The 27,073-nt window shown below is 34.7% G+C and overlaps 5 protein-coding genes across 11 annotated transcripts; 2 read left to right on the top strand and 3 right to left on the bottom strand.

Annotated features, from left to right (window-relative positions):
- Positions 1 to 1,191: 1,191 nt before the first annotated feature.
- Positions 1,192 to 5,054, bottom strand: LOC114395258. 3 transcript variants are annotated; one of them, XM_028356986.1, is made up of 9 exons: positions 4,903 to 5,054; positions 4,738 to 4,799; positions 4,496 to 4,586; positions 4,187 to 4,273; positions 3,936 to 3,989; positions 3,389 to 3,573; positions 2,477 to 2,559; positions 2,296 to 2,396; positions 1,192 to 1,629 (listed from the first exon to the last, which is right to left on the bottom strand). In XM_028356986.1, the coding sequence occupies exons 1-9, from the start codon at positions 4,948 to 4,950 to the stop codon at positions 1,414 to 1,416; spliced, it is 927 nt and encodes a 308-aa protein (XP_028212787.1). In that variant the 5' UTR covers positions 4,951 to 5,054; the 3' UTR covers positions 1,192 to 1,413. The 3 variants fall into 3 exon arrangements, with proteins under 3 accessions (XP_028212787.1, XP_028212788.1, XP_028212789.1); XM_028356987.1 differs by having other exon boundaries at positions 2,296 to 2,384; XM_028356988.1 differs by lacking the exon at positions 1,192 to 1,629 and adding an exon at positions 1,652 to 1,890.
- Positions 5,055 to 5,388: 334 nt separating this feature from the next.
- LOC114395254 (geranylgeranyl transferase type-1 subunit beta-like) lies at positions 5,389 to 12,194 on the top strand. 2 transcript variants are annotated; one of them, XM_028356980.1, is made up of 11 exons: positions 5,391 to 5,700; positions 5,817 to 5,892; positions 5,977 to 6,035; positions 6,146 to 6,285; positions 6,479 to 6,534; positions 6,638 to 6,714; positions 6,858 to 6,903; positions 11,043 to 11,167; positions 11,395 to 11,462; positions 11,553 to 11,640; positions 11,824 to 12,194. In XM_028356980.1, the coding sequence occupies exons 1-11, from the start codon at positions 5,521 to 5,523 to the stop codon at positions 11,950 to 11,952; spliced, it is 1,044 nt and encodes a 347-aa protein (XP_028212781.1). In that variant the 5' UTR covers positions 5,391 to 5,520; the 3' UTR covers positions 11,953 to 12,194. The 2 variants fall into 2 exon arrangements, with proteins under 2 accessions (XP_028212782.1, XP_028212781.1); XM_028356981.1 differs by lacking the exons at positions 6,858 to 6,903; positions 11,043 to 11,167 and having other exon boundaries at positions 5,389 to 5,700.
- Positions 6,910 to 11,028, top strand: LOC114395257. Its single transcript, XM_028356985.1, has 2 exons — positions 6,910 to 7,530; positions 8,625 to 11,028. The coding sequence occupies exon 2, from the start codon at positions 9,085 to 9,087 to the stop codon at positions 10,033 to 10,035; it is 951 nt and encodes a 316-aa protein (XP_028212786.1). The 5' UTR covers positions 6,910 to 7,530; positions 8,625 to 9,084; the 3' UTR covers positions 10,036 to 11,028.
- Positions 12,195 to 15,873: 3,679 nt separating the features above from the next.
- On the bottom strand, positions 15,874 to 17,823 carry LOC114395262. 3 transcript variants are annotated; one of them, XM_028356993.1, is made up of 2 exons: positions 17,741 to 17,823; positions 15,874 to 17,158 (listed from the first exon to the last, which is right to left on the bottom strand). In XM_028356993.1, exon 2 carries the CDS (start codon positions 17,040 to 17,042, stop codon positions 16,191 to 16,193), a length of 852 nt encoding a protein of 283 aa, XP_028212794.1. In that variant the 5' UTR covers positions 17,043 to 17,158; positions 17,741 to 17,823; the 3' UTR covers positions 15,874 to 16,190. The 3 variants fall into 3 exon arrangements, with proteins under 3 accessions (XP_028212794.1, XP_028212792.1, XP_028212793.1); XM_028356991.1 differs by lacking the exon at positions 17,741 to 17,823 and adding an exon at positions 17,257 to 17,657; XM_028356992.1 differs by lacking the exon at positions 17,741 to 17,823 and adding an exon at positions 17,392 to 17,657.
- Positions 17,824 to 24,202: 6,379 nt separating this feature from the next.
- Positions 24,203 to 26,986, bottom strand: LOC114395247 (heat shock cognate 70 kDa protein 2-like). Of its 2 annotated transcripts, XM_028356973.1 has the most exons (3): positions 26,606 to 26,985; positions 25,216 to 26,180; positions 24,203 to 24,840 (listed from the first exon to the last, which is right to left on the bottom strand). In XM_028356973.1, the coding sequence occupies exons 1-3, from the start codon at positions 26,817 to 26,819 to the stop codon at positions 24,445 to 24,447; spliced, it is 1,575 nt and encodes a 524-aa protein (XP_028212774.1). In that variant the 5' UTR covers positions 26,820 to 26,985; the 3' UTR covers positions 24,203 to 24,444. The 2 variants fall into 2 exon arrangements, with proteins under 2 accessions (XP_028212774.1, XP_028212773.1); XM_028356972.1 differs by having other exon boundaries at positions 24,203 to 26,180; positions 26,606 to 26,986.
- Positions 26,987 to 27,073: the final 87 nt, after the last annotated feature.

The raw sequence follows: 27,073 nt of genomic DNA, 5'->3' as shown, positions 1-27,073 counted from the left end.
ATCCATACGAATTTATTTAAACTCGATTAAATTGGATGGGAGCATATATTGATTTCAAAAATATAATATCGTATCTTTTAAGCATTCTTACCTTTTGTAGAGATGGGATCAAGAGAGTCAACCCCATCCTCCCATTTATTCCTTTGTCATGCCTACTTTATATATAAATATTTATGTGAAAGCAATTTTTTTTATAGATATAAATTGAATAATAGACAATAACATAAAAGTAAGTTAAATAAAAATGTTATATTTTCCAGATTTATTAAAATTGCTATTTTGTTTAGTGAAATAAAATATATATTTTTTATGATATTATGTTTATTTTTAAATACTTAAATTTAAGAGAATTTTAATTAATATTTTGTCATGGACCATAAAATCCAGGCCCTGATATCATCTCTTCTGTCGAAATAGTTAAGCCATTATCTGAGATAGTTTCATCAGTGAGCAGCCGACAAGGATTTATCTCAGTCGTATGTGGACGATCATGTGGATATTCTTCTACGCATAGAAGAGCAACGTTAAACAATATTTGGGAAAACAAATTCATAGATACCCATTTGGTTTCGCATTTGAAAAGGCGGAGATTATAGAAAAGAGAATGTTGGAAGCCATTTAAAGAAGGAAAAAGAGCAATTAGTACTGCACTAGATGTGGTGTGAATTGTGAAGCAAGTACCTCCAACGAGAGGAGTGTAAAGACTCTCATTCTTGTTTTTGAAATTCGGAAGAGATGGCCTTTTAATTACCTTGTGGTTGTTGAGAAAGGACAATGACATTGGTCCTTAAGTTGTGGATATTTTTGTCATTTTGTAAAATTGTGTTCTTTTCTTATGTTGGGTCAATTTATTTTTGTTTATTGCATTATAAAAAGCATGCATTAAAATGTGTCTATAACATATATATATATATATATACTGAAATACTATTTCAATTGATTAATGAAGATCAATTTGTGATAAAAATATTTACAAATGATAAAATGTGTCTATGTAATACAAAGGGTCTATCTATACGAGGTTGTCAGGACTTAAAAAAAAAATCTTTGGTTACAATTACACAACTAGAATTTCTGAAAACATGAGCTGCAGTTTTTAAAATCCTGACCAATCCATCAAGATGTGCTCATGAATAAATCTAAATCAGCTTATCAAGTTTGTAAAAGAGTAGTTAACAAGCCAAGCATGTATTGGACCAAAGGTAAAATTAAAAGTTGAAACTGCATTATACCATAAGTGACGGCCTTGTACCGTAATAACTGATCAAGAAAACTATAGAAAGTACAAGATTAAAAAACAAATCTAATGATACATGTCAAGATGTGCAGTCTCTTGCAGGAGTAGCTGCCATATCTATAGCTGATAAAAAAAATTATACAAAAAAATAGATCCGACCAAGGTCATTATCATTTCTATTTTAGTCCACTAGAGGTTGAAACCTTATTGATGACCTCCTCTTCCATTTCGACTAGTTGACTACAGAACATTTCAACATCATTTGCCTCCTCCTTGAACATGAACCTGAATTCTTTCCATTGGTAGCCATCAATACCATCCTTCAAAACTGGACTGCTAACTTTTGCCAGGACATCAAATCCCTTGCGATCAATGGATGTAATATATGCATCCTTAGTACAACACCAGTGGTGAATTCGTTAGTTATTAAAATTATACTACAAGAACAGAAAAATAGAGGAATTGCTAAGGTATGGTAAGACATAGGCTCTACATGTGTAAGCACTATCAACTTTGTCATCAGACAAGCTTATAGTTGATACTATTTCATGATTTCAATTTAATGTTGTTAAGATTGAGGGTGAACCTTGGTGCAACAGTAAAGTTGTGCCTTGGTGATAGGCTGGTCATGGGCTTGAATTCGGAAATAGTCTCTTTGCATATGCAAGGGGAAGGTTAATTTAATGCAGTTAAGATATGTTTGATTCACAGATAACATAATTTAGAGTTCATCAAAGGAGCACGGAACAAAACCAAGAAACCAAAAGAAACAATAGAAGTTCTACCATAAGAGTCAAGAAGAATAGACATACATCACACATTCACATATCTTGACCCTGTGGTACGAAGATATCCAATCTATAAGTTTTTAAATTTTATAAGAAAATCAGGTAACCTGCTTATTTTTCTGCTTCTAAAATGCTTTACAGTTTTCCATTCTCCAAAAATTATTAGTATCTTGTAAGTTGTAACCACATGTGTAATCAAGAAGATTACAATTGATCAACTGAAGAATTGGGCTATTATAAACTAAAGAATAATCAAGGTCAGTAAGTTACCTTTGCATTAGCATCCTTGTAAACAAAACAAAAAAGCATGAGTGCCGTACGTCTAGCCTCACTTTGGTTAATCCCATCAACAATCTTCGCTGAAAATGGTGCTAAACATACAAGACATGTGAATCTTTAGTTACACAAGTAAGAGACACTACTTTTATGCATTTTCAAACCAGGTATTTACCTAATGGATCAGCTCTGGATGTTTCCAAATCTTCAACATCCACATCAAAAGTGCCTCCAAGGCCATCAACAAATGTGCAAGATCTATGCATTAAACTCTTAGATTAGATGCAACAGAGATTTAGGGGTATGTTTGGAAGTTAGGTTTTGGAGGGGAGGACGAATTTTTATTTCAAATGAATATTTTAGAATTTGATATTTTTTAAAATAAGAGAAAAAAAAGACAGATTAATGACAATTTACTGTATTAATTTTTTGTTTATATTTATAAACATATATAATTCACTTAATTTAAAAATAAAATATTTCCCCCTCTTCCCTTCCCCTTAAAAACCCAACTCCCAGAAATAAGATTTTCTAACTTCTTTTGTAGTTTAATGATGGTCCTCATCATACTCTACCGAACACAGGATGAGAAAAATTTTCTCAAGATTAACTCAGGAAGACTTTCTAAATAAATGACTTCTGTAAAAGCCCTGTTAGCAGATGCACAGAGAACAAGATCATGGCCAATCATCCAATGCGACATATTAGACCCTTTTACAGGGTTTTATATTCTAATCTCTTCACAGTAACCATTACTTGAGTGTCATAAGACTCAAAACCAAGTATTGCCAATTCACCAAAACTTTATCAGCTTAAAATTTGTAAAATCAAAAGCTTCACAGAAGGAAACAAAACAGTGATTATACTCATTCTCCCTCCCATCATGAGTGTGTGTATATGTTCTGTAACAATTTGATATCTCACATGGTGAACTTGTACACGGACAACTGTTCAGAATTGGTGCAAGAGTCAACCTAGATGCTAGAACAAGATATGAGCTTTGCCTTCATTTAGTGAAATAACAATTCAAGATATCGATGTTTTTGGGGTCAAGATTTAAGACAGATTTAAACATACAAGTTCTTACCTCGTTTTAAATCTATATATTGTGTATCTTTCATTGTCTCCCAATAGATCCTGGAGATTATCACTTCGTGATGTGCTGCTACTAGCACTAGAACTTAGTACACCAGAAACAGTGTAAGTGAACTCTTTGATTGCTTTTTTCTCAGATAGCATGACTTCCTGAAGTTTTTCTGCAAGAGACTTAGCCTACACAAAGATCAACAACTTGAGTAAAAATCTAGAACAACTCTACAGCAATATGCATGTTGTCACTTGCTAATATTATGATAAGCCACCTTTCATAATATTTACCATACCTGGCTGTAGGATACTAAGTAGGACTCTAATGCTTACATTTTAAACAGAGATGTAGGAAAAAAAGAGGAAGTAACATTTTGCATCAGCATTTTGGTATTGGATGATTGGATCCATTTATTTTTTAAAAAGCTACAATGCTAAAACTAATTTAGGGATTTTCAGTTAAAAAGGACTGGCATTATTTTGGTAAATTATATTAGCAAATTTGAAATGATAAAGGGCAAGAATATACAAAATTGGTGTGGCATTACCTTATCTTCTTTAAGAGGAAGAACATCCCCAGATAAAGCAATCCGTGCTGGTAACTGCAGCATGGGAATAAATCAACCGATTAGCTTATACCTGCATTTCTTCTAATTATATGAGAAACTGCAAGCAGGCTCCATTAGGACAAAACCCTTTATTATTGCTTTTTACAGTGAATCAAGCTAGGGTGTAAAAAATTTCTTATACAGGATAATATTGTAGTTTCAAAAGAAAACATATATATTCCATGCACAACCTTTTTCAATGATTTCAATAAGATTCCTAGTGGACCTGGATAGGGGCTGGTCACAGCAAATGAACCACGCTCATCAATGATAGTGTTCTGCATACAACAAAAATCAAATGTGTCATCCTTGCAACTAAACAAAATATTCAGATGATTTGCTAGCACATCTAATCTCATTCTCATAAGCACAAATAAACATTAGTAATGGAATAATGAAAACCAAAAAATAAAAAAGGATTTCATCCACTATATGGTAGCCTTCTACATTTCTTCTTCTAATAAGTTCTTTCTACATTTCAGGGAAAAGAAGCAACATACCACATTATGCAAATCGTTTTCTGGCACCCAAAGGTATGGCTGCCCCCTTCTGACTATGTACTTAATCTTAGATGTATGGATATTCCCCTTGCTATTGAAATCATGCAAAAACAACAAAGACCCATTAGCAAAGTACTAATACTGCAACCGGATCATCACACCACATAATTTTTGTCACATAAGAGAGAGAACTTTATACATGTTAATTTTTCCAAGCAAAAGAAAAAGGGGGAAATGGGTACCTTCCTTTGGCATCAGCTTTGATAGTATTAAGGGAACCTTGCCAGTTTGATGCCAATATATTCTGCATGCATAACAAGGCAACATATATGGGTTGAAATGATGCAGAAAATGAATAAGTTTCTGAGAAGGAAGGTATGAAATTTGAAGAGGAAGAGAGGCAGAACCTTGCATTTCTCAGCGAATGTCAAGACCGTCGCTTTGTTGCGTTTCATGGGTTTGAAGTGTGCACACCACCTGCTCGATAAAACTACACGATACTAGTATAGTGTAAGGGTCTGCAACCAAGGTATTGGAGTTCGGAGCCAACCCAAGTTGATTTATGTTTTCACAGGATAAATATTTATCTATATATAATTATAATAATTCATAATAATAAATACTTTAAAATTTATAAATTATACTGTAATTAAAATATAATATATAAATTATATTATATTTTAAATTTATATTAATTGATTTCAATTCTGATATAATTATTTTAAAGTAAAATAAATAAACGATTTAAAATTTAAATATACAGATAAAGATTAAAAAAAATGATAACCTATAAAATGCACTTTCCAACAGAAAAGAAGGAGCACTGAAAAAATTATATTTTTTTGCCATTCCTTGCTTAGAAGCTTCATGTTTATAGGATAAATTATTTTCTTTTGTTATTCACTGACCTAAAGCCATAATTTAAAAATGAATATTCACCAAACTGTTAACAAGCATTGCTCAAACTTAATGTTATATTTCTGATTCTGATTTCTCACTAGTGAATTTGAGGATCAGCAGTAGTGATGAATTCCACAGAAGAAGAGTGTCGTGGCTGCGAGATTATGGAGAAAGATGCTCATGTCAGGTTTCTCGAGTTAATGTACTATATGCTCCCATCTCCGTACGAGTCCCAAGAGATCAACCATCTCACCCTCGCTTACTTTGTCATCTCTGGACTTGACATTCTCAACTCACTCCACAAAGTACACACGATCATCCTATTCCTAGTTTTTGCTTTACCTATGCCATTACTATTGTTACCATGTTCCTTATTCATCTGTAATCTCATGTTTTTCTTGTTCTGTTTGTGTGATTTAAGGTCGCGAAGGATGCTGTTATCAGTTGGGTTTTGTCTTTCCAAGCTCACCCTGGTGCCAAGGCTGATCTCAATGATGGTATGTATGCAAATGCACTTGTTGGCTCGATTTGATCTCCAAAATTTGATTTTTGACTGACCCATTTGAAGGGTTTTGCTGCAGGACAATTCTATGGCTTTCATGGGTCCAAAACTTCGCAGTTTCCTCCAGATGAGAATGGGGTATGGAAAATGTTTGAAATTTTAAAGTGCTAAACTTTTTTTTTTTCTGTTGATGGAGCCTTGGAGGATCGTGATTTCTCTATGTTGGATTTTTCTTCCTAATTTTGAAGGTTTTGATTCACAACAACAGTCACTTGGCAAGTACTTATTGCGCCATTTCCATATTGAAAATTGTTGGTTATGAATTGTCCAATCTTGATTCTGAAACAATTGTGACTTCTATGAGGAACCTTCAACAGCCTGATGGAAGGTATGGTTTGAAACTTGGATTACAGCTGTGGCTTTTATACTTGTGCAGTGGTGAAATTAAATTAGTAAATTCACAGCCATTTTTCATTTTTGTGGTATATTGTTCCCCAGGTTTATGTCAAGACTTACGCCGCTAATGATATGCTTAAGTGAAATTACTTCTTATTCCTTAACTTTCTGATCTATGTTGACAGTTTCATTTCTATTCATACTGGAGGCGAAACAGATCTTAGGTTTGTGTATTGTGCAGGTAAGAGAAATAAATACATGAAATGATGATGCTAGTTAATAGCTATTTAGTTGATTAATAATCCTGGATATATTATATCTTTTTAACTAATTGATTGTATCAGCTACCATCTGTTTCATGTTGGATAACTGGAGTGGCATGGACAAGGAGAAAACCAAGGATTACATATTACGTTGCCAGGTATGTGAAGCTAGTGCATTAACTGGTGACAGGATAAGAGAATTATCTCAGGATTCTACTATATTCTGGACATACATGTTTGCTGAAAATGTGTGTGTACATGAATGAAATTGATATGTATTTTTCTTTTCTATTTTTTCTAGTCTTACGATGGTGGCTTTGGATTAGTTCCTGGTGCAGAATCTCATGGTGGGTTGAAACAATCATTTATCACAGTTTAGATGTGATTCTGTCTTGTGGGAGGGGTTATTGTAGTGCTGTTAGTCACATCAAGTTATTGGAATCTTTTGCCTGAAGTGTTTTTATGCTATTGTCCATCACATGATAGATTTGTTTGATACAATGTTTAAATTGCTCTTGGTTGGTAGGACGTTGAAATCTAGGAGCTAATGCTGATACAATCTAAAAAGGAGATTTTTTTTCCTTTTAGAAGATATTTTTCATGAGATATAAAATTGCTTCATGAAATTCCGAGAGTGTAAAAGTTTTAACTCTTCCCCTTCGATTGGCTCGACAGATTGTTTTTGACGTTTGAGAGTATCTTTCATTAAAATATTGATTGTGGAGTGCCTTCTTAACTAGTGCTTAATGTAATAATTTTTAACTGGAATATTACCAAAAGCCTCACAAAACAAAACCATGAGTAATAACTGAGTGTGTGAAGCCTCTATTTTATAATTGAAAACAGAGCAATGATACAACCAAATACAGTGGATAAAAATAGAATGAGTGAGTGCATGAGTGGCAATGTGAAACCCTTTAGTTCATAAGAATGAAAATAGAACTTCTGAATAATCAAACAGGATGTGTTTAGTGGTGCTTTTTTAGTTTCTTTTATTTAACAATTGAAGTGTATTTGACTTTTCCGTTTGTTTTATGAAAAGGTGAAAGAAAAGTAATAAGTTTAGAAATAATGAGTCATTGAATCATGTAATTTATAATCATGATAAGCAATCACTTTGATTCATTCATATATCATAAGATTCATAGTCATTTGTACATGATATGATTATAAATCACTGGAAACCAACAAATCATATCAAATTGTGCAATTCGAATCACAAATCATATGATTCTAATAACTACTATCATGATTTTGTTTACACTCGAGTATTGACATAGTAGGAGTGACTTTGTCAGTCTGATATCCTTGTCAACCAACCAGTTGATTGTTATCCTGTATCCTTATGATGGCCAGTTTAATACTTGTAGGCTTGTTGTGGTTCTTATTGGCCAGTTACGTAACAGTGTTACAAACATGAATCCTGGAGTGCGTGAGGAAAGGCCCAAAAGACAGACCAAGACACCAGCCCATTTAAAGGATTACGTCTAGGATAATATTAGTACTCATGCAACCTTTATTATACGTAAAGCAAATTAAGTCTGGTATTACTCTTACATTCTACTGGGTAAAGCTGCTGGGTAAAGCTGCTGGGTAGTGGTTGTCGGGATATTTTGCTCTTTTCTGTTTGGGTTGTCGGACCCTTGTCTCCTAAGCAGCAACCATATATATGTAACAAGTTTACGTTAAATGATAAGAAGAAATATTCAGTAAAAGCTTTTCTCTCTCCCTTTTCCTTTCTTTTCAGAGGAGGTAACTTGGGCCTCGAAAACCAAGTACTAACAAAACTCCAACCCAGATTTCACAAAATTTCACTTCCACCGCACCGAGCACGTTGTTGTTGGGACATGAGAGCTCAGAGTAAAGAACGAACATTGAAACATTGTCATGACGACGAACAATCTCTCTCCCTATCGCATTGATAGAGCTGATTCTGCTGAGATTGTCGGTGAGATCTGTTATTCGTTTCAAGCTTGTATGTAAGTCATGGCTTTCTCTGATCTCAGATCCCCAATTTTGCATTTCTCAAGGTGGTGAATATCCTTGAGGGTAGCCCAGTCCTCCCAAGAGGCTTCATCAGGGTGGAGTCCCTCCCACTGGACGAGGACCATGTGTTGGGGCCAGATTCAGATGGAATAGTCTTATGGGCCAGAATGGCTAATGGGGAGACCACTGGGTGGTTGTCAACTGCTGAAGGAGGGAGTTCAGCATGTGTGGGTGGGTCTGAAGATTCAACATAGGGCTTCAGAAGAGATACGTGGAACACCGGATGGATACGGGAGTGGGCTGGAAGTTGCAGCTTATATGCTACTGGGCCCAATCTTTCGATGATCTTAAATGGGCCGTAGTAGCGTTTAGAGAGCTTGGAATTCGAGGTCCCGGAAGCAATGATCTGACGATGGGGACGAAGTTTCACCATGACCCAAGTGCCTACTGTGAAGTCAGAGTCACGACGGGGATTATCAGCAAAGGTTTTCATACGTGTCTGAGCCTTGAGTAGCTTGCGGTGGAGGAGTGTGAAAGCACCAATGTTACAGACATTGGTACTTTCATTGGTGCTTTCATCCATGGCCGACAACACTAGTTCAAAGGCGGTTACAGATCGCTTGGAGGAAGCAGTGGCCAAGCTCATGGCATCGCAGCTGTCCATGTCTTGTAAGATAGATGACCTCCTTAACCGCATGACCCACCTCGAGACATCTCATTCCGTTCCATGCACACCACCATCTTCTTCCTCTAACCACTCACCGCAGTCACCGTCCGACACCTTTCCTCGTCTGAAACTGGAGGTATCCCGCTTCGATGGTTCAGACCCTACAGGGTGGATATTCAAGATTACGCAGTTTTTTGAATACCACTCCACCCCAGACCAGGAACGCCTCACCATTGCCTCCTTCTACATGGAAGGCGCGGCACTGGCTTGGTTCCAATGGATGCATCGCAATGGCCAACTCACTTCATGGCCTGCGTTTCTCCACGCCTTGCACACACGCTTCTCCTCTTCCACGTACAAGGACCCCACAGGTTTGCTCTGTAAACTCACTCAACGTTCTTCTGTTCAGGAGTATCTCTCGGAGTTCGAAAGCCTCGCAAATCGGATTCTCGGTCTCCCGGCACCATTCTTGCTAAGTTGTTTTATTTCTGGCTTATCTCCGGCGATTCGCCGTGAAGTTCAAGCGCTACAACCCCACTCCTTGACACAGGCTACTCAATACCCTCGGCCGTCTCCGGCCCCTGCTCCCTCGGCCGACCTCAACACCCTCGGCCATCTCCGGCCCCTGCTCCCTCTCGACCTAGCCCTACCCCTACCCTTCCACCCCTCCTTTCCCAGTCACCAAAAACACCTACGTCCTCAATACCCTTCAAACGCCTCTCCCCCGCAAAGCTTGCCCTTCGAAGAGAAAAGGGATTGTGTTTTAATTGCGATGAGAAATTCTCTCGCGGAGACAAGTGTGCCTCAACCCTGTTTCTCTTCGTGACCGAAGACGATGAGCCTTTCCAAGATACCGGCCAACCTACCCTTTCCCCATTTCCCGACGACGAAACGCCTTCCGACACCTCCTCCGCTCAGATAAGCCTCCATGCCCTGTCGGGTCACTTAGCTCCCGAGACCTTACGAGTCAATGGCTTTATTGGTAATCGTGGTGTGTGCATATTGATTGATGGAGGAAGCACACACAACTTCCTCCACCAAGCTTTGGTTACATCCCTTGGTTTGTCTACGACGGCTACTACTCTGCGGGTGACCGTGGGTAATGGGGACGAGCTTCACTGTCATCAGCTATGTCCGGCAGTCACCGTGATCATTCAGGCGCAACCATTCATTGTCGATTTTCACGTTCTACCTCAGTGCGGCGCTGAGGTGGTATTAGGCGTCCAATGGTTGAAATCGTTAGGCCCTATCCTAACTGATTATTCCACCCTCACTATGAAATTCATATATGGCGGAAAGCTCATTGAGCTCAGTGGGGCACGTGCCCAGAATCTTGACCACATCTCACCTTCCCAACTCCGGCGCCTCGTCCAATCCGATACCACTAGCAGTTACTTCCACATTCGCCTCGACCCACCCTCGACCTCAACATCACCAAATATCCCGACAACCACTACCCAGCAGCTTTACCCAGTAGTTTCTAGAATGTAAGAGTAATACCAGACTTAATTTGCTCTACGTATAATAAAGGTTGCATGAGTACTAATATTATCCTAGACGTAATCCTTTAAATGGGCTGGTGTCTTGGTCTGTCTTTTGGGCCTCTCCTCACGCACCCCAGGATTCATGTTCGTAACAAACAGGCACAATGATAACATTCTGCTCAAGCCCCAACAATTTAAATTTTATGTTCTATGAATATAATGATTCTGGCTCATGCCTGTTGGTTTTTATGTCCTGTGCATGCATCTTGAAAGGTGATCTTCATCCATCTTTTAATGTTTATTAATTCTTAAATGATATTTATCAACATTACTTTTTTTAGTGTCACAGGAGGTGCAACTTATTGTGCTATTGCATCTCTCCGATTAATGGGATTCATTGGAGATAATATTCTCTCAAGTTGTGCTTCATCTTCTTTGATAGATGCACCATTGCTGCTGGACTGGATCTTGCAGGTTTGTACATTTGAACTCTTACAATATTAGCTGATTAGATGTATTAGTTTGTAAATTATATTGCACCAAAGGTCATTTTCAAGAGCTGTTTATTCTCAAATGCCTTTCAAATAATGGCTTGAATATTTTTCTTTATTGATCAGTGAACACTTAAAACTTGGTTAAATTTAAGTGCTTGAATTGTTTTCCCGTAGATCAAGATTCACTAATTCTTTCATCCTTTTCAGAGGCAGGGAACTGATGGGGGTTTTCAAGGTAGACCAAATAAATCCAGTGATACATGTTATGCATTTTGGTAAGCACAGTATGGAGCCTTGATCAATTTTTATGGTATTCCATTATTTGCTAGTTGTCAAAGCCTTGACAAGCATCATATGTTTGTTAGGATTGGAGCCGTTTTAAGGATTCTAGGGGGCTGCAAATTTGTTGACAGTAAGGCTCTACGTGGATTTTTGCTTTCTTGTCAATATAAGGTACAATACCTATCAGTCTGTTTTCCATTCATTGTGTTGTAGTTGTAGGCTTGAAATATTATATTTAGAACCACCTCAAGGGCATTAGATTTTTTTCTCCTAGCTGAAGGGGGGAGACAATTTATGTGATATCAGCAAATGTACTAGTTTTGGAACTCATGTTTTGGTGCTTGTTTTCACCAGTATGGTGGTTTCGGAAAATTCCCTGGAGAGTATCCAGACCTGTACCACTCCTACTATGGAGTTACCGCTTTCAGCTTGTTGGAAGAATCTGCTTTGAAATCACTTTGTTCTGAACTGGGAATTCACTGAAAATGCTGCACTGGCACTCTAGCATAGATTCAGAAATGGATGCACCTTTATACCTGACATTTCTTGCATATTATATGAAGCTCTCAGCACTAATCCACTCTTAATGGACTTTTCTTTTTTATTCTTTCACAAATTTAGATGGATTGTAAATTTTCCATTTCATTTGATTGTATTTGTGATTTTGTGTGCATCAATTCAGGTTATCGGGCCTCTTCTGTTTAGATCAAGCTTTTTTTCATTGCTTTCTTTTTTGTTTTATTTACATTTCCATGAAGTTTATTAAATATGTTAATTTGAAGTTCAGCCTAATGATTGATAAATGTAAAATTATATAAATAAAAAAATATACAATTTTATTTCAGTGAATAATAATAAATAATAATAATCACCATGATGATGATGGTGGTCAAATTTCTTATTAATGACTAATATTAATGTTCACCTTAGAGCATCTCCAACCAACAACTCCATCAAGGTTTTTCTTTTACTTTTTAATAATATTTCACACTTTCTTATAATGTCTTATCACGTTTCTTATTTTAAATAACTCAATCAATTTTTTTTCAACCAAGAAATTCACTAAAAAAAATTTAAATGAATCCGACAATATACCATTTCAGTATGAGATACACAATAAAATAGTATTATAATGCAGCTTTTGTATCATGGTCCCACCAAAATTGAAGAGCACCCGGTGCTTTGTAGCCCAAAGCAGGCTTGGGTCCTTTTTTTAGTTTCTCTCCAATTCTTTGGTGCACTGTTTTTATTGTTCACATCACAAGAGCAACCTGCGTTGAGGTGCTCTTAAGAACTAATTTATAAGAAAAACTTTTCATAGATGTTTTTTATATTATTTTTTGCAATTAGAATTAGAGTTTAACCTCCGCAATCAGTTTAATAAAGGTTTGCATTAAATAATATCAACATGGGTCATTAAAATAAAATTTCAATTCTGTTTAGAGAACAACATCAATAATATCTAAAATTTCAATTCATTGTATTTGTTATGGATAAATAGTAATATAGTGATAAATTGATTCCTTAAAAATAGAAAACAAATTTAGTCCATGTGCAAAAATGACACACATTAATGTTGTAAACAATTTAATGATAAATTGGTTTTTAAACTTTAATGTCAAATTAATTCTTGAAAAATATAATTTATTATCAAATTAGTCATTAAATATTATAATTTAATGAAAAAATAATCTTATAAATTTATGATATTTTTTACACTTTTAGAATTTTTTTATTTTTGAATCAATGTGTCAGCACCTAATATTTATGATATTTGTTATTGAGTAAAACTCCGTTTAGAATTTCCCTCCATTCATTTAGGTGACAGTGCAGCTGCAGCCACGGATCTCTGACCGAGGCTGACATTTAGGTGAGTGAGCAAAAGAGGACAACAAGGGGCCAAGTTTCTGAAACAAGAAAATCAACATCTTTGTCAATTTTGTTGGCCTTCTCTAATCTTCAATTGTCCATAGTGCCAGCACCTTTCAAGTTATTTTTACCATACATATTCATATTTTTCAACTACAATTTTTCACCACAATATTAAACCTCCATAGTGCCAGCACCTTTCAAGTTATTAAAGCTGCGCTTGTCCATAGAATAAAACATCTTTGTTGCTCGAGAATCTTGAGAAAAAAAATAGTATATTAATTCTAGCATGAAACTATTGCTTTACTTTTTGCTGTTCAATGCTTCCAAGTTCCACCTGTTTTCCCTTTCGATAATAGCAAGAATAACTCTTCTTCTTTTAAAGATAATACAAGAGAGGGTAAAAGGGTGCAATTTGAATTGTATGCTAGGGAGATGTTAGGGGGAAAAAAAGTCTTTTAACACACTTCTTTAATGCATCTTTTACTATTGGGGAAATTGATGTGAAACCAATGAAAATAGCAGTGGACAAAATTTCACTCGATAATTTAAAATTAAAAAAAAAACTGTCAAAAAACGTATTACATATAGTGTTCAGTAAATTGGGTCAACTTGATGAAGAAAAGCCATTCAATTAAATTGATTCGTTTTTTTTTTTTTTTTGCTTTCAAATAATTATGATCAACTTGAACCAAATTGATGAAATTTATATCTATTATTTTCTAAAACTCTACCTATTCGAATCAACTTTTTGTTTTATTTTAGTATGAGAACTTTCCTCACCTTATATTCTAATTAGAATTCCAAATTCAAGGTTATTATTCATTTTTTTATGATAAATTTAGTTTTTTTTGTATAAATTTAAGTCAAACAAAATCAATTAATTTTTATTAATTAAGATATTTTCCTCCTTTATAACCAAACAAACCCACCCGTTACTGTCATTTCTGTAGAATTATTGTTCCACCACTTGTCATTTATCTGTGTTTAATTAGACAAAACAGATTCAAAGGGCCATCTCTTGTTGGAGCGAAAAACTAAGGGCCAACATAGATAATATCAATGTCTTGTATCATCCTCTAACCTAGCATACGTATGATCAAGAAAAAGATATAAAAATATGATATTTATTAAAAAAAATTAGATCGTTTAAATAAATTCATATTGGAAAAAGATTAGCATTCACGTGATCAAATAAAACTTATCAGTTCAAAATAAGATCATTTTTACAAAAGAATTCACCAAAATAAAATAAAGTAAAATAATATATTCAGAATATTCCAATGTCACATTATATCATATTGTTGTGTCTTAGTAGTACGAGATTCTTTAAAGTCATTCACCTAATCATTTGTTCCACCAACATAAAATTTAAAATCACATAATCTACTATTTTACTTCCTATCAAATTAATAATTAAAACATCTTTTTTATTTTCTATGAACATATATTTGTTTTATTTATCTTAAAATCATTATTTTAATTAATAAAATTATTTTTTCTTATTTATTTAATTACAAAAATCTTATTATTTTCTTAAAACTCTATTTAGTTTTAAATAAAATTATTTTTAATTTATTTTATGAAAAATGGGTATTACATGTCTAAAAAATCTAGATATTATGTTGTTTACTTGAAGCTTAATGGCTGGTATATACGTACCTTCAAAATGCAACACAAAAAGGAACTCACAAAAGGTTATGCTTAAAGCCATATTTTATTCTTTATTCTGACCTTTTATGATTCTTCAACGTGGTGGTGGGGTTACAAAAGATGGCACTTTCGGTCATGACCCACGAGACATATTCACGGGGTAATTGCACCCTTTCTTGTTGTTTTGCAAAAAGCCACAAAAGCAGACCCTCTCTTTTACCAAATTTGTCACTTTGTTGAGTGGTGAATTGGTTATTGTCTGAGCAATGTGCTTATTAAGAGTGGTTCAATACAGGCCCTTTGATCTTCATCAAATTTTGATCACACGGCACATTTTATTTTACACTAAAAGTTTAGTTGGGTAAACATGGAAACAAAGAAGCAGAAAAACATGGCACGGGACAATGTTGGCTTAACATATGTCTCATTCACTAGCAGGCTAGTAAAGACTAAAGAGAGAAATAAAAAGAAATGGCAAAGACCCTGAAAGAATTCTTTCAATGACCCTTAGACAGCTACTTGTATGCAAGAGGTAGGAGTAGGAGTAGGACCATCTCATCACTCAAAAACAAATTGAAAATAATAACCTTGATAGTCTCTGATGCATCAACAAAATGGAAACTTGTTTTGTGAGCATTGAAATTTTATAAACACAACACAACAAAACACAACACAACAAAACAAAAGTTTTACCCTATTAGGCGTGGTTGATTACATGAAATCATATAATGTCATTAGGTTTAGTTAAAGACTAAATTTTCATAGATATTATTTACATAACATCTATTTTAATTTTAACAACTTTCCTCAAAGTTGTTCTTGGTTTTCCTATCCCTTTTTCACACAAGTAAAAACTATGAAATTTTAATAAAATAAACAAACTTTCCAATTGCATCAGACCCACCTTTAAGCATTTATGAGCAGAAAATATTGTCCCCCATGTGCTTTGATACATTGAGAGTGGTAGTACATTTCACAACTGGCTTGGCAGATTAAACCATAGTGCTGCATCCCCTAAACAACAACTCGGGGGGGGGGGGGGGGGGGGGGGTCTGGGGGAACAAATTCCCATCATTACAAAAAAAAAGTGGAATTCTTCAACATGTAATTAGAAAGATTAATTAAGAAATAAACTCTTAATTGACTTGACAGAACTTTGGTGTTAGCTGGTTTCTTTCTTCTGATTTTGGTGAATTGTGTCAAGATGCTAAGGGAAGTACCTGTGAAGTGCCTGAATGGTACTGTGGTGGACGAGGCTGGTGATTAACCTCTCTTTCTGTTTTCTTGTCAACAACTATTGTGATGAAAGAACCATCAACCTCATCTCCATTTCCCTTATTTTCATCCTGTTGTAGTTTTCTTCTAAGCTTCTCTTCTGCTTCCTGTAAGAACTTGAATTTTGGAGGAGGTGAGGACTTTAATCTGTTGAACTCAGCATCAGTTGCTGTTTCAAATAGAGGATTGAATCCACGCTGGTTATAGGGACTGATAGGAGTAGTGAAAGGAGGAGTAAAGAAAGGTGGAGAAGTAGTAGGTGTCATATATGGTGTCTCCACAACTAGCAAATCACCCAAGCTTCTACCCCTTGAACCTTTTCCACTCTTGTCACATTTGAATTTGCCATCATCAGATTCTAAATCTTCCTTTGATTCTTCTACTATGGTGAACAAGAATCTTGGAGGACCTAAGAGGTCCTGCTGGCTCATGTATTCTGCATCCATGCCATCTTCCCCAAAGGGTTTGAAAACAAAGTCCTTGCCACTTTGAGACTGAACTTGTTCTGGGTTATGAACAAGGGTGTCACCAATTCTCATGGAAGAGCAAAGCTCAGGAGGAGTGAAACTTGTTTGCCTCAAAGAAGATGATGATGGCCTTTTCCAACAAAACATGTAGAATAACTCCTTCACCGGGTTGCCATAATTATTCTCAATCTCTCTGTTGGTTATCCTCTTCTTCCACCATAGCAAATAGTATACCTCAGCTACCAGAGCCAACAAGAGGCAACCAAAAATAATACTGAGACCAAGACCTACACTACTCAAGGATTTCATCTTTGTCCTCAAATCACATTGAAAACACTTGAACTTGTTCAACCTCCCAAAATACTCAATGTCCAAACTAATTTAATCTCTAGAATCCAGAAAATCACATCAAACAGACCAGTGGACTACAAAAACAAAATCAAAAACCAATTTCAACAAAGAGAAGACACATGTTTAACAGTTCAGGAAAAAATGCTTACTGAGCAATTAACTCAGCTTTTACCCTCTGATTCTGAATTCAAGCACTGAAAATGTGGATAATCTTTTTTGACTAAAATTCAATGTACGAATGTAATATTGTAACTACATACATGACTACATCCCCTCCCCACCAATAAAGCATGACATAATGACAAACCTTTGTTGCAAATTGCAAAGCCTCTCAAAACACCAATCTGCTAAAAGGGCCAACCAACCAAAAAGCTCTGTTTTTCCCTTGAAAGCAACACTTGCAAATCATTAGCATGAGCCCATGGGCCCTTGGCTTTAACCTAGCTAACCCAATTTAAGATTAAACACCCTCATGTGGATTAGTCTCATAATTACCCTCAAAGAATGTAATGTAACTACTTTTAAACAGGTGAAAAGAGAAAGAAAGAAAAAAAAAAAAAAAAAAAAAGAAGATCCCTTAAACCATAAACCACTTTGAGTTTGAGGATGCACCAAAACCAAGAGCCAGAAAATAACTATAGAGAGTGAGCATGTACCTGTCTGGCTTATGGTTGGGGGGTCTCGTCCTTCGAGAGAGACTCACATGGGATCAGGAAAAAAAAAACACGAAAGTGACATGTCACATTGTCACTATGTCATTGCATATCTAATAAGTATCTAATATAACTTGTAATGTAAGATCCTTCAAATAAGGGAAGATTTTTCATTTCTCCCGTAACACTAGTTGGTACTACTTGGTGTTATGTTAATGTTATGTATGCACTGACTGACAATTTGGAGGGACAATGATTCCATATCTGAAAGGTTTTTAAAATCTTAATCATGGTTTTTGTTGAATGCTTTTTATCCCTAGCACTAGCATGATTTTTTGTTTTGACGGAGAATATTATGTGGAAGTGAAGCAAACGTTGCTATTGCTTCCTTTGATTCACTAGATCATGATGCTTCAAAGGAACAAATTAAATGGCGGGAGATATTGTCATTTGTTTTCCTAGGTGAAAAACTATGAGTATCCTCTAACTCATTGACTCTAATTTGGCTTGTGGTATATCATTATCACTTATCCAAAAAAAAATTATATACAATAGAAATTGAATGACTATTGTTAAGCATAAAAGAACAAAAATCTTATTTAGTTGTAAAACAATAAAAATATACAAATAAATGAAAAAGGGAAAGAAAGAGAGAAAAATATATTAATGATATAGAATTTTAATAAGTAAAGATCTATGGATCATCTCATAAAAGTAGTGTAATAAAGTGTCAATCTAAATCTATTCATATATGAATTAATTTATGACGTAAACAAATTGAAAGCTCTAAATCAATAAAAATTAACAATATTAATTCACCAAAAACAAATCAATATTAAAAAAATATTAGTTTTTAGATATAAAAATGACTTCATTATCAAATTTACATCTAATCATTAATCAAAAAGTTTCCTTCAAATAATTTATTTTTACTCACGTGAATACAACTACCTTACACTACTGCACAATCCTTCCTTTCCGGATATATTATCATTTGGCCGTTAATTAATTAATTGAACAATTAATGAAATCCTTTTGCATTTGGGACAGTCCTACATCTTCATTCATTACCTTATTTCATGGGTAACACCTCAATTAATATTAGAAGATGGGCCACAAAACCCTAGGATGTCAGTCAAACCAGGTTGCGGATTTTATATTGTTTGAATTATTTTATTTTTGTTAGTACTAATGAATTAATTAATTAATCAATCAAACTATTTGCCGTATACTTAATAAATTAGCTGCACTGCATGGAGTATCAAACAGATACGAACTGAAGCAACTACTTCTTGTAGTAATTGATATATATTTTATACATACTGATCGAGTTAAAATACTACATATGGATATAGATTCAATTGAAAAAGAAAAAAGAAAAAGAACCTACTTCTCATGGATACGATGTTATCATCGTTAATTTTACACCTACAAGCTCAGTTCAGTAAAAACGTTAATTTTTCACACATCGTATTACATATTAAGTTAAAATACTACATATGGATATGGATTCAATTGAAAAAAAAAAAAAACTTACTTCATAAAGAGGACCCTAGTTAAATTGGAGTCTAACCAAAGCTCGGTTCAGTAAAAACTTGAACAAAATTTCTTAACTCAAGCTTCATTCATTTTAAACCTACAATTTATTCGAACTTAATAAATAAATATCAAGCACATAAGGTAAAGTTTTGGAGGGAAAGAAAAGGCAAACGTAAGAAAAAAAATTAATTAATAAAAAAATTATAAATAAGAAGTTTGTAAAATTTTAAAAAATGAGTTAAATGATAAAATCATAATATTTTAATAAATCAATAAGTATAAATTTTATCTAGGTATTTTTTTATAATTTATTTAAAATACAGTGACATCTATTATAAACCAGAAGAGGGAACTCTCGGGCTTGGCAAGCAAGGTTCCGTAACTCTATCAGAAATAATAGTGATCTTAACACTGTCATTCGACCTTTCTATTGTTTTACACAATTTTGCAATTTTTCTACCTCATTGTCAGACAATTAATTAGATATATGATATGTAAATATTGTGCTTATTTTAGGCATTTCCTTGTCCAACACATAAAGTGCAATATTTTGAATTGTTTGATTGGTTAAAAAAAATATACACTGGTCGTGTAAAAATTCAATAATAATTTATCATGTATAATAATTTTATTGACTTATAATAGAAGTGTTTTACATTTTCATGATCATTAAATTGTAAAATTTAAAAATAAACCAAACACAAAAACTTGTAATGTACTTTATTTTTTAATTAAGTAGTTTAAGTATTGGATAAAAAAACAACTCAGTGGATAACTTAAAAGTATAAATATTTCTTTCCCATTAAAGTAGGTGGTAAAATTTTATCCTACATACATACACACAAAATAATGTACAATACAAAGGTACATTACTGTAAAGTTTATATTAATACATGTATGTTAACATATATAGAATAAATGTAGAATACTAAATAGTATTTCTTAGTTGTATTCATGTGCCACCGACATGCATGTTGTTTATTTAGTTCCAAGGAGACAGAAGCCAATGGCTCAGAACTCTTGAGACTGGCGTAAACTAATGTTAATGGGGGACAATGGACTGGTTGGATATCAATTTCTGATTGTCTGGGCACATGAAGTCAAGATCAAAAAATAAACACTGTAATACGCAGTGACTAGTGAATCAAGGAGTTCACGAACACCCCTATAATTGCTCCTCTTGAAAAATGAAAATGAAATAAATGTGTATTCAAATTCGATTTTCTGTTAATTAAATTAAATTTCTAACAATTTGATTGAGAATTGAATACATAAAGTGAGATTCGTATTTTAATTTTTTTATTTAGAAATTCATTTTAACATAATAATAATAATAATAATAATAATAATAATAATAAATTATTGGGAAATTTTGTTACTAAAAGTCCACTAAGTTTTTTTTCCTTCAACTATAAAGTAAGGCATCAAGATCATAATTGAAATGTAAAATTGTTTCGGTCTCAAAATTATCAAACATAACGACACTAGTTAACTCAAAAAAATAAATTAACAAACGTGGTTGTCCAAGCCCAAAAAATTGAGATGTCTAAAGTACTTATTTTTGTATTTGATTTTGAAATTAATGTATGAAAATAGAAATGTGTTATAAGGGAATGTTCCTTTAGCACTTGACTACAAAGAAAATAGCAATTAGTCTCTCACTAGACAAAATAATATTAATGACGGATCGATAAATTTTGGGTAACGATTAACGAAGGCAAGATAACATTTCTACTTTAGATGAGAAAAAATAATATAATATAATGAGAGGAAAATAAAATTGAGTGGGAACATGTGACCCCACATTGTTATGTATATCATTGGGGAATACTTCAAAAAATAAAAATTGTTGCAAATTGGGTTTGAGCCCGGTCCGTACAATAACTCCCAGGCCTATACACTAGAGACAGCCAGTAGCCCAGGATAATAAATATTGACCAAAGTGTCGATACTAGGAAAATTAACCTATACTCATTTATGAGTGAATCATACCTTAATTATGACTATGAGAGGCCTTGGCCCTATGCTTGGAAATCTACCTTAATTCTGATCCTTATATAGCAAATAAGAATTTAATACACATAATTATTTTCTTTCATTAGTTCAACTCATTTTTAAGGTAACGTAATATTTTAGTCATGATTTCATCCTCAAATTAAAAATTGAATTTCAAACATTGCATAAAAAAGAATCTAAATGTTAAACTATTTGGGCCAAAATCTTTTGTTTAAAGAGTAAAGAGCCTGTCATACCTTGATGTGAGAACATTGCTCAAAGCTCAATTGTAACATGAATCCACAAAAAATGGTCATTTATTTGTTCTCAATTTGTCAAAATTTGTATGCGCAATATTTCGTTCATAAAATACATTTCTAATTTAAAATACATCCAAGAGAATGTGTTAATAACATGAATTTAAATGCAAGTAGTCGGACTGATGTAAAATTGTTCCAATAAATAGTCTCAAATTCAAGTTCTTAGTATGCATAAAACAAAGTTTTGCTATACAATTCAAAATATTACGATTTATCCGAATAATGAGAATAATGGAAAGGAAATAACAATGGAAATTGCCTCCTTTTGCCAAACAACAACAACAATTTAACATTTATAGGTGTAACTAGTATTTAAAAATTAAAAAAAAAATAAAGAATGTAACTCATGAAACGATATCAATGTAATCGGTTATAGAGCCATCATTGTGGATCCAGATCCATACTGCCAACCACGTTAGGAGCAGCTCCACTCTGGCAATGCAATTGCAAGCTCCTTCCCCTTGTTTTCCAACACATTTACCAACCTTGGAATATCATATCATGCTCAATGCCATCTTCATTCATCACAAAAAAGGATGGAGCCAATCTTATCTCTTGTCGTGTTCTCTTCTTCTCTTGTTGTAAGCATAGTGTTATATATTTTAGGCATTCCATGCCATCCTTCTTCTTGCAAATAAAACATATAAGATTAGGTTAAATTAATAATATTGGAATACATTAATATTATGTTCTGTCAAAGATAAGGGCAGGGAATTATAAATTGGGCATGGGTTGCATGCAATCTTGCAGAATTCTTACTTTCGTTGAGTGTCATAGGTTTATGTTAGTTGAGCTAGCTAGCTGGTAGTAAGGACCCATGCAAGAATCAAAAAGTAACTTATGATTAACATTGAACAAATAAAATTCATATTCAACATAATGTCAAACTAATGTTTGTGCCAAATATTATTTCTAAGACCTGATTGATTTGAAAAAATGTTTTAATTTTACTAATGATCAGCAAAATATTTTTTAAAATATTTGAGTAAGAAATAATGAAAATAATGTTGTTTTTACTATTTTATTAAAAATACTTAAAAACATAAAGAAAAGGAAAAAAAATAGAAACTTTGTGATTTTTTCAAACATCACTTGAGTTATTATTCATAAAAATAAAAATAAAATTGACTACAAACATTTTATTAAATCAAGTAGACTTTACTTATTATAAATAGACACAAAGTGAGTCGAGTTAACTCGGGAGTGTGTTGGTAATAAATTAAAATATTTTGATCGTTCAAAAATAAAATCAGTTTAAACTTTTGCATGCTCAACTTTTCAACTCGAAATTCGTATTCATTTAATTTGTTTGATTAAATTATTTTTAACTAAAATATAAAAAAATTAGTTATAAATTCAAGCCTCAATCAAAGAAATTAATTAAGTGAAATAAAATATGGTACAAGTCACAAACTTGAGTTTCTACTGCTCATTTTTAAGAAGGGAAGGGGTGTTCAAATAAATATTAATAATTATAAGTGACGACGCTAGCTATTGCAAACCAAAATATATTATTTCTACCAACAAAAGAAAAATACAGGACTTGTCTCTTGAAGTTTAAAATGTTTAATTGATTCAATATATGCTTTCTCATAAGCTTGATTAGTTTGTGAAATGAAATTAATTAAACTGAACTGCAACTGACCTTGGTCGACTGACTTATAATCATATTTAAAGCCAATATATTAATAGCACAAGTTAGAATTAAATTCAAAGATTTTTTGTAATGGAACTAGTACATATGATGGGAGGTCCAAATTAAATAAAGAAAAGGCCAAGTTAAGGAAAGTTTAAAAAAAAAAAAATCAGTTTGCAGCATTAACCTTCAACAGAAACAGAAATAATAGCATGTATAGCAGATACTATTCTTCAGCTAACTAAAAGATAGGCATAAGAAGAGCCTACAATATCGGGATTTTTTTCTTAAGTTGCAGCAACAAAATATAAGTGATTCTAATAGTCATTTCCTTCCTTTAATATTGTAATATGTATCCCTTTGTTCACTTAGGCCTTAAACTTGGCTCATAAACAGAGATAGGGCATAGAGAACGGATCACAAACTGGAAGCAAAACGTATTTGCAGCAAAGCTTATTTTGTTGTTCCAGTAACTACGGGTTGTGTCTCTATACGGGTACCACAAGCGTGTACGAATTACAATGGCCAACGATAATTTTATTGTATGTATTCTCTTGTCTTCATTTTTCGTTTAGCAGTTTCTTATTTGAACGATTACTAAAAGGAAAAGAGACAGGACTAATCTAGATCGGTTAGATTAGTAGGGATAGGACTAATACATGGGTTTAATTACGATAGAAAGATGTTTTATTAGAAATATTACTCATATTCCCCAAAAAGTAGATCCGACTCTAATATATCTTATTTCACAACAAAACGATGGTTAATGATTCTTTTGAACAAAATAAGACTAGGAAAAGTACTTCAAAGTTGAAACCTTTTAATATTCTCTTTTACCAAATTATTACTAGCTTCAAAATAGCATACATTTAACTAGACAATACTGTTATGAAAACATTTTTTGCTTCTATACCAGAGGAACAGCGCAATTTGCACGAGTAATGTAGATATCAAATATCAAAATTTAAGAAAACATTAAATAGGAACGCCAAGATTCGGCCCATAAAATTGTTCTTTGGCAAAAAAATTTAAACAAGTCTCCATCGAGGTGAAATCTGGATAAACTATTCAAAACCAAAAAAAAAAAAGAATTACCAATCACCATACCTGGTGTTAGTAACCAAAATAATGGGCCAATATTCTAGACCAAATAAAATAAAGGAAAAAAAACGGAATAGATCCAACACAAGCCCATCCCATCTATATAATGAAACAATTTAATCAACTTCCTCGATCTTGGGGCCAGCACCACCGGATCCAGATGGAGGAACATCTTCATCCATGCCTCCAGCCATGTCGGGAGCACCTGCACCCTGGTACATTTTGGCAATGATTGGGTTGCAAATGCTCTCAAGCTCCTTCATCTTGTCTTCGAACTCGTCAGCCTCCGCTAGCTGGTTTCCATCCAACCACTGAATAGCACTCTCGATGGCATCTTCGATTTTCTTCTTGTCGTCATCAGAAAGCTTTGATGCAATCTTCTCATCCTTAATGGTGTTCCTCATGTTGTAGGCATAGTTCTCCAAAGCATTTTTTGCGTCGACCTTCTTCTTGTGCTCCTCATCCTCGGCCTTGTACTTCTCTGCCTCTTGGACCATCTTCTCAATCTCATCCTTCGATAGTCTACCCTTGTCGTTGGTGATGGTGATCTTGTTCTTCTGCCCTGTGGTCTTGTCCTCGGCAGAGACATTCAAGATACCATTGGCATCGATATCGAAGCAGACAGTAATCTGAGGAACACCCCTGGGTGCTGGGGGAATGCCAGAAAGCTCAAATTTACCCAATAAATTGTTGTCCCTGGTTCTAGCTCTCTCTCCCTCATACACCTGAATCAAGACACCAGGTTGGTTGTCTGAGTAAGTAGAGAACACTTGCTCCTTCTTGGTGGGAATAGTCGTGTTCCTGGGAATGAGAACAGTCATGACGCCGCCGGCAGTTTCCAAACCAAGAGAAAGGGGTGTAACATCCAACAACAGCAAATCCTGCACCTTCTCGTTGCCCTCACCACTCAAAATAGCAGCCTGTACAGCTGCTCCATAAGCAACGGCCTCATCGGGGTTAATGCTCTTGCAAAGCTCCTTGCCATTGAAGAAATCCTGCAACAATTGCTGCACTTTAGGAATTCTAGTGGATCCACCAACAAGGACAACGTCATGGACAGTGCTCTTGTCCATCTTAGCATCCCTCAAACACTTCTCAACGGGCTCCATACACTTCCTGAAGAGATCCATGTTGAGCTCCTCAAACCTGGCACGGGTGATTGTGGTGTAGAAGTCAACACCCTCATAAAGAGAATCTATCTCAATTGTGGTTTGTGCAGTAGATGATAGGGTCCTCTTCGCCCTTTCACAGGCAGTCCTCAACCTCCTAAGAGCCCTAGGGTTTCCATTGATGTCCTTCTTGTGCTTCCTCTTGAATTCCTGAACAAAATGGTTAACCATCCTGTTATCAAAATCTTCTCCTCCAAGATGAGTATCTCCGGCAGTGGCCTTGACCTCAAAAATACCCTCCTCAATGGTGAGAAGAGAGACATCAAAGGTACCGCCACCCAAGTCAAAAATCAACACGTTCTTCTCACCCACACTGGTGGCCTTCTTGTCAAGACCGTAAGCAATGGCAGCAGCGGTGGGTTCATTGATGATACGCATGACATTGAGACCCGCAATGACTCCAGCATCCTTCGTGGCCTGACGCTGGGAGTCATTGAAGTAAGCGGGAACAGTGACCACGGCATTCTTCACTGTGGAACCGAGATAAGCCTCGGCAATCTCACGCATCTTCATGAGAACCATGGAAGAAATTTCCTCAGCGGAGAACTGCTTGTCCTCACCCTTGTAGTTGACCACAATCATAGGTTTGTCAGCAGGACCAGGGATGACCTTAAATGGCCATAGCTTCATGTCACTCTGAACGGAGGCATCAGAAAATCTCCTTCCAATCAAACGCTTAGCATCTGACATCAGGCAACAAATAACCAATCACCAAACAATCCGCACAATCCAAATTAAAAAGAATAAAAGATAAATCTTAACTTTTAGCATACCATATTCCCTCAAAATTGTAAGATCAAATAACTCTCTAAATAATAAAATTGCACACAATATGATTTATTCAGTTCAAAATCACATTTCGACAAGTATTAACAGTGCTTACGCCTATTGCTATTCAATTCAACATCAGATTTCAACGAACAATAAGAGTGTACATAATAAACCATTCAACGATTATTATTATTATTATTATATCAAAAAAATAATAGGCCAGATAATACATTAGGATTGGAAAATACTACAAATTACTAAAATAGAAAAGTGGAGTTTCAAAAATCTAGGAACAATGCAGATCTCGATAAAGCAAAAAGTCGGTTAGGGATTTTACCGAATACGGTGTTGACGGGGTTCATGGCGACCTGGTTCTTGGCGGCGTCACCGATCAAACGCTCGGAATCAGTGAAAGCGACGTAAGACGGCGTGGTTCTGTTACCCTGGTCATTGGCGATGATTTCGACACGGTCGTGCTGCCACACTCCGACGCAGGAGTAGGTGGTGCCGAGATCGATTCCGATAGCAGGACCATCTCCTTTTCCGGCCATTGATAGTAGTACTAGATCGGAGAAAACAGAGACAAGTTAGATTTGGCTTGTGAAGCGCCGCAAGCAGAGAGAAAGAGAGAAAAAGAATAAGAATTGGCTACGAATGAATTGTGTTAGAGTAGAGAGAAAGGGAGGGTTTATATAACTTTCTGTTTTGAAAATCAGAATTCTAGAATGTTCTTTTTGTCTACTCCGCTTCTGGTTGGTTCCAGACTCTTCTTTATATCTGCCCACCTTGGACACGCAACGCTACT

Source organism: Glycine soja, chromosome 18, assembly GCF_004193775.1.
Source record: "Glycine soja cultivar W05 chromosome 18, ASM419377v2, whole genome shotgun sequence".
NCBI classification, from domain to species: Eukaryota; Viridiplantae; Streptophyta; class Magnoliopsida; order Fabales; family Fabaceae; genus Glycine; species Glycine soja.
The sequence above is the reverse complement of the archived record's forward strand: the minus strand, read 5'-3'. Positions and strand labels throughout refer to the sequence as shown.